The sequence below is a fragment of the Vicia villosa genome, linkage group LG1 (genome assembly GCF_029867415.1).
Source record: "Vicia villosa cultivar HV-30 ecotype Madison, WI linkage group LG1, Vvil1.0, whole genome shotgun sequence".
NCBI lineage: Eukaryota > Viridiplantae > Streptophyta > Magnoliopsida > Fabales > Fabaceae > Vicia > Vicia villosa.
In genome coordinates, this window is record NC_081180.1 from 232,621,446 (window position 1) to 232,631,483 (window position 10,038).

At 34.3% G+C, this 10,038-nt stretch overlaps 1 protein-coding gene across 4 annotated transcripts; it reads left to right on the plus strand.

The window, feature by feature from the left end:
• Nucleotides 1-479: 479 nt before the first annotated feature.
• Nucleotides 480-2,935, plus strand: LOC131623641 (E3 ubiquitin-protein ligase RMA3-like). Of its 4 annotated transcripts, none has more exons than XM_058894647.1 (2): nt 480-590; nt 1,137-2,935. In XM_058894647.1, the coding sequence occupies exon 2, from the start codon at nt 1,186-1,188 to the stop codon at nt 1,888-1,890; it is 705 nt and encodes a 234-aa protein (XP_058750630.1). In that variant the 5' UTR covers nt 480-590; nt 1,137-1,185; the 3' UTR covers nt 1,891-2,935. The 4 variants fall into 4 exon arrangements, with proteins under 4 accessions (XP_058750630.1, XP_058750652.1, XP_058750637.1 ...); XM_058894669.1 differs by having other exon boundaries at nt 507-590; nt 1,143-2,935; XM_058894654.1 differs by having other exon boundaries at nt 579-709.
• Nucleotides 2,936-10,038: the final 7,103 nt, after the last annotated feature.

Below are 10,038 nucleotides of genomic sequence, written 5' to 3' on the forward strand. Positions count from 1 at the left end.
AAAAACATTAAAACTATTATTTATAATTTACTATTGAATTCAATACATAATTTCTAATTAATTTTTATTATATTTATTTCTTAACTTGTGTTCTTGAGACAAGTTAATATTATCCATATTAATATAACAAAAAATTAATATTTATATTTAAAAAATTAATTTAAATTAAATTGTATAAAATTGAGTCAAATCAAATCTATTTTTTAAATTTATCACTGAATCGCAAATAATTTTAACTTTAAATCATATGTATTTTTGCGTTAAAAGTGATCTAAATTGCACAACAAACATCCTTTGTAAATATTAATTTTTTTGTTAATATTAACTTTTAAATTTTATTTAAATAAAAAGAAAAGAGTATAAAAAAAAATTCAATATTTTACACAAATATTTAATTGAAATATTATTTTCTTTTTCTTTACTATTTTATTTAAGTATTTTAGACATGATTATTTTCTAGGCCTATCCATCCAGCACTATATAGAGCCGAATACACTTGCTCTCTTCTCTGTCTTCATTCATTTGTCGTTGCTTTATCTCAACAAAAATTTCTCATAAAGCCAAACCTCTTCCGTTTTCTACTTTTCTTGGTATGTCTCTCTTTTCATCTTTCTTATTTGTCTTGTTTCTCTTCTCTTAGATTCCATATTCCATGCTCAAACAACTTCATAACCCATTATCTTTCTTTCTTCATCCTCATCATCTTCAGGTTACTATGTTTAAGATTCTTGTTGTTTTTGTCTTGCAAACTTTGAAGTTTGATTTACTTTTCATTGCTTAGATTAGATCTCAGTGTTTTTACTTCCTTTATTGTTTTACTTAATTTTCTTGAACTCTGGATTAGGATATTAATTAAAGTATATTCAGGCGTGTTTATCAAAAACCATTTTTTATGAAATTTCTCTTTCTTGGTTTTTTGAGTCAAAGAAATTTGTTCTATACTAGTTGGTGTTGTACATATACATGTAATATACTGTAATAAATATTACAATACATCGACACAGACACAGACAGAGACACGTAAATATTCGGTAATAATTTGAGAAATAGTATAAATGTAACTACATGTGTCATAGTCGTGTTGACGTCAAGATATATATCTTATGTGGAATTGTAATTGATTTATATACTTTCAGTTTCAGGGATAAAGAAGCACCGGTGAGAACCAATTGCTTGATTTATTTCATGGCATTTCAGCAATGTTTTCCGGGTGACATGAAAACCATTCCAACTTCAGTATCAGAAGCGGAAAATTCCAACGGTTGTTTCGACTGCAACATCTGCCTAGACTTCGCGAACGAGCCCGTAGTCACGCTTTGCGGCCACCTATACTGCTGGCCTTGTATCTACAAGTGGCTTCATGTTCAAAGTGATGATTATCTTGGAGTCGATGAACATCCGCAATGTCCTGTGTGCAAAGATAACATATCGCATACAACGATGATACCGTTGTATGGCCGCGGAGGGCAGGCTCCGTCGAGTGAGAAATCGTCATGTTTTAATGATGGTTTTGTACCACCTAGGCCATCTGCTTCAGGTGCTCAGGCTCTTTTGAATTTGGGGACCGCGTCTCAAGGCGATCATCAGCAGCGGCTGCTTCCCTATCGTAATCCTTATCGCGGTCAATATTATCGACAAGAGGATGATGTTACTTCGCAAATGCTCAATCTTGGTGCTTCTGTGACCTCAGGATCTCAGCACAATCCTGTGGTTGGGATGTTTGGGGAGATGGTTTTTTCCGGAGTGTTCGGAAGTTCGAGGAATTCTTATCAGACGTTGCGAAATAATGGCTCTAGATTGAGTAGGCAGGAGCTGGAGACTGATAAGTTTTTGAATAGAATTTCAAATTTTCTGGTCTGTTGCGTTTTTGTATGTCTTATTGTATTCTAAACACGGAGTTAATGAATGAATTGTCATGAGCTAAAAAAATTTGTGTTTCTACATTTCTTTTTTGGGTGAATGTGTGTGTTGTTACATTTAGTACACATTGTTATAATTAATTATGATTTTAGATTTTCTAGAGTGATTGATAGGATTCTTGGACTAAACAAATTTTTAGGTTTTCATCAGGTATTTTTGGTGGTTTTTCAACAACTTTTCTTCTCTAATTGCACGTAGATTATCATGTTTGGGACCGGATCTGCTGCCTCCTATTCTTCCGCTTTCAATTTCACCACACTCCCTCTGATTTCTTGTGAATATTTGGTAGCTAGTGCTAATTATGTAATGTTGCTCAAACTAAAGCCTCTGACACAAGTACACAACTCTCCCTTTCCACCAATGAGTATAATGAGTACCTCCAATTGAAGGCACAAATGCAAATTACATCATGTATTGTCTCTGCTGCTCAGAATGATAAGTCTTATTGCCTTTGTTACAAAGTTTTGTTCGCGTGGACCTTGGATCCTTGACTCACATGCCACTAATCATATGTGTGGTAACAAATAGCTTTTCACTTATATGGATACACCGCCGAGTATTCCCTCCGCCTCATAATAAATGTTTTATTTGAATTTTGCGCGGTTCTTAAAAAAATGATTAGATGTGTTGATTTTAATAGGAAAATTAATATTATTTACTAAAATATCCTTAGTTATTATGAGTTGTTGAAAAACGTGAAAATTACTCCATCATTAAACTCATTCGTACCTTACCTTACTCGGTTACATTTTCTAATGGTTGCGTTCTTGTATAGGACCAGAGTACTGAGATCACGATTGGAGTAAGGCATGAGTCTCAAGATTTATATCACCTTTCAGCACCGAAAATGCCTATTTCTTGTTCAATCGTCAAGTCTCTGTATGTTGTTCATCAACGTTCAAAAGTTGCATCTAATGATTCCAAATCTATCAAAATTGTCTACCTTAGAGTGCAAGTCGTGTCAATTTCTTTCCCGACAGAGTGAATGAAAGAGCTATGTCTCAGTTCATTATGATATTTGTGGTCCTAGTCGTGTTATTTCATGTTTGGGTTATCAATATTTTGTTACTTTTATTAATGACTTTTCTTGATGCACTTGGATATTTTTAATAAAAAACGATGAGATGTTATCTCAATATTTCAAACTTTTTGCTCAGAAATAAACACACAATTTGGTAGTGACATTAAAATTTTGCAAAGTGATAACGCTCGTGAATATTTGTCTCTCTTTTCAATATTTTTTAGCTTCATGGGGAATCCTCCAGTAGACCTCATGTGCTTATACTCTCCTCATTAAAACGATGTTGATGAGAGAAAGAATCGACATTTATTTGAAATGGCTCATACAATGATATTCACAATAATGTACCTCTTCGTTTTTTGGGAGATGTGATCCTTGCTACTTAATCAATCGCGTGCCTTCCTCTATACTCAACAACCACGTACCACATTTTATTTTGTTCCCCCTACAACATCTTTATTATGTACCACTATGTATTTTTGGATGCACATGTTTTGTTCATGCCCTTACTCCAGGTAAAGATAAATTTGCTGCAAAATCCCTCAAGTACCTTTTCCTCGGCTACTCTCGTCTGGAGAAAGGCCATTCATACTATTCCCCATATCTTTCTCGATACATTATCTCCACCGATGTTAGCTTCTTTGAGACCCATCCTTTCTTTCCTTTTACATTTGAAGAGCTCAATAATTATGTTCAGTCACAATCTTTCTCTTTAGAGGTCTTATATTTCCCTATTGCACTGACACTTGTCTTTATCCCCGCACTTGTCTCTATCCCCACACCTTCCCTCCACACTTATCAATAAAGGCCACGTCTACCACCACTTTCTAAAGACTCTTGCACCACTCGGAGGGATTCTCAGCCTTTGCATCCTACACAAAAACTACTTATTCCTCTACGTAAAGGTAACATATCATCTCGAAATCCTAATCCTATTTATGTTTGTCAATTGGATCATTGATTATCTACATCATATTATGCTTTTGTGGTTTCCTTGGATTCTGTGTCTATTTCCAAAACTACAGGTGAATCTATGTCTCACCCTGGATGGAGACATGCTATGATCGACGTGATGTATGCTTTACACTCAAATGATATTTAGGATTTGGTTCCTATACCTGATGAAAAACTACAGTGTGTTGTCGATGGGTCTATATAGTTAAAATTGGACCTGATGGAAAGATTGGCCGTCTAAAAGCTTGTCTCGTAGCGAAAGGATACACACAAATCTTTGGCCTTGACTACGGAGACACCTTCTCTCTAGTTGCCAAGATCGCATATGTCCGCCTTTTTCTTGCCTTAGTTGTTACTCATCAATGGCCGCTCCATCAACTAGACATAAAAAATCTCTTTCTACATGGTGAATTACAGGAGGAGGTGTACATGGTGCAACCACCAGGATTCAATGTTAATGGTGATTCTCACCTCGTCTTTTCTTTGATCTCTTGATGGTTTGAAACAATATCCATGTGCTTGGTTTGGCAAGTTTAGCACTGTGCTCCAAGAGTATGGCATAAGTAAATGTGAAGTTGATTACTATGTCTTCTCTTTGTAATCTTCACCAACCACTTGCCTCTACATGTTGGTCTATGTTGATGACATCATCATCATCATCACTGGTAATGTTAAGAATGACAAATATTTGGTTAAAACAACATTTGTCTCTACACTTCCAAACTAAAGATTTAGGGCCACTAAAATATTTATTGGGGATTGAACTTGCTTAATCCATGAGTGGTGTGGCTATTACTTAACAAAAATATGCTCTTGATATACTCGAGGGACCTGGATTGCTTGATTGTTGACCAATTTAGGGGGAGCCATTGAAAGATTCTAGTAGATATTGATGTTTAGTTAGCAAATTTAATTACCTCAAAGTGACCGAACCAGACATTACATTTGTTGCCAGTGTGGTTAGCCAATTTATAAATGCTCCATGTGATGACCATTGAAATATTGTGATTCACATTCTTAAGTATATAAAGAGTGTGTCGGGTAAAGAATTAATTTATGAAAACAAGGGTAACACCCAAGTCATGGGTTATTCTGATGTTGATTGGGCAAGATCACCGTGTGATAGAAGGTCCACTTCAGGGTATTGTGTTCTTATTGAAGGATATTTAATCTAATGGTGGAGCAAGAAACAGAGTATAGTTGCAAAGTTTAGTGTATAAGCAGAATATCGTGCTATGGCAACAACATGTGAACTTAAGTGGCTAAAACATTTACTCTAACAACTCAAATTAGGAGCCTTCTAGGCAATGAAACTAATTTGTAACAACTAAGTTGCACTTCGTATCGCCTCCAATATGGGTTTTCATGAAAGAACTAAGCACAAAGAGATCAACTACCACTTTGTAAGAGATAAGGTTCTTTCAGGAGAAATCATTACTAATTTTGTTTGTTCAAATGATCAATTGGCTGAGATATTTGCTAAATCCTTTAGAGGACCTCATGTTGAATCTATTTACAACAAATTTTGTGCATATAACATATATTACGATTGTAGATATTCTAGAGTGATTGATAATCTTCCTAGAATAAACAACTTTTTAGGTTAATGCTTATTCATTAAGCTTCAATCTACCTATTTTAACACTGGTATAAATACAAATAATATGATTTAACATAAGACACGCATAATTTACATAATTCTATACACATTAATAAAGTTTCATATTGCAAAAAGTCATAGGCTCACAACCAATGTGCTTTATATAAATATGTTCTTGGAGGGACACTAAATTATAAATCAAGACTTAACTTGGTTCAAAACAATTTCAATACCAGTTTCAAAATTAAATTTATTCATGTAAATGTGAAATTTTGTATGTAAAAAATTTAAATTTTGTTAACTTTTTGTAATGCTGAATGTGCAAAATTGATGAACCACGAATGTGTGAAATTAGAGAATGATCTCCCAACTCGGAGATTGGGATATTAATAGAAAGACTATAGACAAATTGAGGGAAGGAATCTGTTTTCTCTAAACTTTTCATCAAGTACGTGGAAGCAAGAGGAGGAATGGTTCTTCATCCTAGAATGGAGGAATTATTTTTTCTTAGAACCAACTCTCTCTTGGACACCTCATTTGCCACATATTAGTGAGATGGGCGGGTAGTAGACATAGATCGGGTCAGGCGAGAAAAGCCATAATCAGGTGATCCATGACGGCTTCTGCCCGACCGTTTCACAATTCTTTTAGGGTTTAGGGTTTTGTGTTATAGGTCATTATAAGCATCACTTTAGGATGAAAAATATCGAAGAATTATGTTTTTGAATTAGCGATGGATTAGCTACCATTTTGGGGTTTGTGTATGATGCTCATCTTAGCGACAAATTTAGCGACAGACATTTTATGTCTGTATAATTAATCAAAATTAATAATATAAAATGGTAACAGTTTGACTCGTGACATGACATGTTAACATCTTTGCCATGCTGACATTGCTACATATATGTCCAGTCATAAAAAATTGTTCATGTGTCATGTCACACCTCCTTCTATTAGCAAGTGCAATCAAAAGTGTGGATTAAAAATATTAAAAAAAAATTGATAGTTTAAAGAAAAAATATACGGGACTAAAAACAAATTTTGTTAATTTTATAGGGAATAAAAATTTTACGGGACTAAAAACTTATTTATAGGGAATAAAAACATATTTATAGGTAATAAAAAATTTACGGGACTAAAAACATATTTTGTTAATTTTATATGAGGAGGGATATTCTTACTCCAAGAGTAAGTTATCAAGACTTACTTCACATCTTAACAATTAATTCTTCTCAACCTAATGGTTATAATTAATGAGTATTATTTTCTCTCTCCATATTTAATTGTTTATTATTTTTAACCATTAGATTGAACAAAATTAATGGTCAAGATGTGAAGTAAGTCTTGATAACTTACTCTTGGAGTAACAATATCCTTCATATATATATATATATATATATATATATATATATATATATATATATATATATATATATATATATATATATATATATATATATATATATATATATATATATATATATATATATATATATATATATATATATATATGAAGCAATTCCTATCAAGACTATAAAATTAGGGTTTCAACAATAAAAGAGAAGACATTAATATTAAACTAAGAAAATAGAGATAAAAAGATAAATTTCATTTGATTTCTTTTCTATCCTTCAAAGACTCATAGAGACTACATATGTAATACATCTAATGAATAATAAACTAAGGCCCAAATAAGAGCCCACTAAAAAACAATACATAAAAATATTAATATAAATTCTAAATTAACTTAATTAATATAATTCGACTCTTTATCATTGCCGCCGGGTTCACTTGAACCTTGTCCACAAGGTTCTAAAATTACTCCAGGATCTCATTGTTTGAATAAAGAGTACCAAATAATTGCTTTAGACAAATCCAAACTCTCACCAAAGTTCAATTGTAATCCAAAATCCATTATAGAATCAACAAAATAATTGTCAAGATCAAAAGTTGGCCATTCCTTCAAATGCTCATAAATTGCATGTGTATAAAATCCAGAAGAACCAAGTTCACTTGTATACATGGCAACATTACCACCCAATAAACGTTTCTTTAATGGTATTTTTGATAAAGCAACAACACCAGTATTAACTTCTTTTGTATTGGCACATGATCATACCGTGTCATATCATCAATCCAACCTAGTTCATCATCCATTTGATCAAACAGTTCCACTTCTTTCAACATTTCACAATTATTATCATTTCCAAACAACAAAGCTTGAAAACAATCATTTGAGTAATTAAGGAAATCCAAATCTTCCAAGTTAGGTTAAATAATATAACTTCCAACTCTATAAACAGGGAAGAAAATGTGTGAACCATGCCTTAAATGAATAACCATTTCCATAACTCTATGCAGAATAGAGACAACAATAATGCTTTTCTTTGTAGCATGAAAGGATCTACTGAAAACATTATCATTGAAAAAAGTAAGAGTATATCCACCAAGTGATCCAATGAACTCCTCAACACCATAATGGACACTCATATCCAAGCTAGTTAACATGGCTACACTAAACTGCTTCTCACCTGTAGTTGAGAACCAAAAGACCTTGTATTCTCCCACACCAGTATGTGGTGAACCACTTAATTTTTCAACAACTTGTTTTAATTTGTGAATCATTTCCAAATTCCGAGGCTTGAAATTAGTAGAAATCTCTTTATCTAATGAACCAGCAGGAGAAGACCGTGTTTTGGAATATCGACGCATCATTACGTCGTTTAAGTGTGTTTCAAGAGCTACACAAATTTCTTCTCCCTGCTTGGTTTCAAATGTCCTAACAGCCAGGCGGTCATTGGGAAAAACATAATGTCCATTTGGCTTGTTTAGGTCTAAGAAAACCTTAGCAAGTAAACGGTTCGGTGCCACTCCAGCACTACCTGTGAGCCCCGTCTCTCCATAAACACTATCTCTGAGTTCTTGAGCAATTTCTTCACATTTGACATTCCTTTATCTACAAACTTCAATTATATCAAGGTATAGTTTTCTAGTCAAATCACTGTAATGTGTATACTTTTTGGGATCTGTTGGAACAAGGATTAACTCTAGACATAGCTTCCTTGCAATTAACCCAGGCATGGAAGAACGAACCCCAAATTTCCTGGCCTCGTAATTATCAGGGGATAACATTGACATGCTACCAACAACCATTGGCTTGCCAATTAACATAGGGTTATGTAAAGTCTCGACTGATGCATAGACATCATCCATATCTACATGTAACCAGATCCTTGAAAGGTCACGCGAAGCTTCCAGCTCAAGAATCCTTCTTTCAGCAACCTTCTGGTAATTCGATAAATCAGACTATGAAAGCTTTGTGAATTGAAGTCGCATTTTGTCAATTTTCTGTTTGATAAAAGCCTCCTTCCTTTCCTCATTCTGGAAATATTTGAATCCTTTGCTCATTTCATACACGACCCTCTGTACTTTCTCCTTGTCAACCCCCTCCATTCCATTCGGAACATCCTCAAACGGCACCAAAGGCTCAATTCCATAAACCATAATAGCCGGAAACACCTCCGACAAAGAAGCTCGTTTCAAGGAAGCACCGCCACCTTACTGTCGATTTTTTTATTTACCAACAGCACGCGGGGGTTCGACAACCCGGGTCGAATCATCTTCATTAATTTTCTAATATTTCCGAGTATCATCACCATTCAAACTCGCATCCTTCTGATCATTATCCTTATCAAAAGTTCCAATCACAGTCTCATTAGAATGCATTTCCTTAATTGTAACATCTTGAGTCTTTAGGCAATTCATAAACTTCTTTTTCTGTATCTTTTTACCTCAAAATCAACATCCTCAGAATCGCGAGAACAATGCCCGCTCCAATTGAGGCCTCTGGATATGGATGGAAGGGGTATTTCAACAAACACATTGTGGGCAACATATTAGAGTCCAATTTCATGCTCACTTGTTGCATAATACAAATACCCAAACCCGATTTGATCTGGTGGTTTCAGAGGAATCGCAAAATCAAACCAAGAAAGGGAGTGATAATTCTTCTGTGCCGGAATGGACAGTGATGAAGGATCGTTGTATCCCCCTAATTCATTCAGAATAAGTTGCCTTGGTTGTTTTGCTGATTTTACTCTTGGGATTTCTTCAACAACAACCAATATATTGTTTACAGAGCTATCAAGGAAAAAAGTTACCTCTTTGGACTTCAATGATTCATCTTTCGTATCTAACACCGAATCATCAATCTCTCTGTCAATATGATGATCAACAGCAACCTCAACGTGGCTACCATCATCGACCTCAATTTCACGCTCAAAATTGCTTGTGGCTTCCGCCTCAACAACATTACTAAAATGGGTTTCATATTCAACTTTGAAAACATTGCTCTCGGCTTCCCCGATGACTTCGCTTGGTTGTGATTTAGGCAAGGTGATGTCGGGTGGTTTCAAGGGTGGCGGCATTTTTTGGATGATTTGTAGTTCTGGATATGAATTTTTAGGTTTTTGTTGGTAATTATATGTAGGTGATATGGTTTTGTGAGATGTTTTCTTAAAACGGGGATGAGATACTTGCAAAT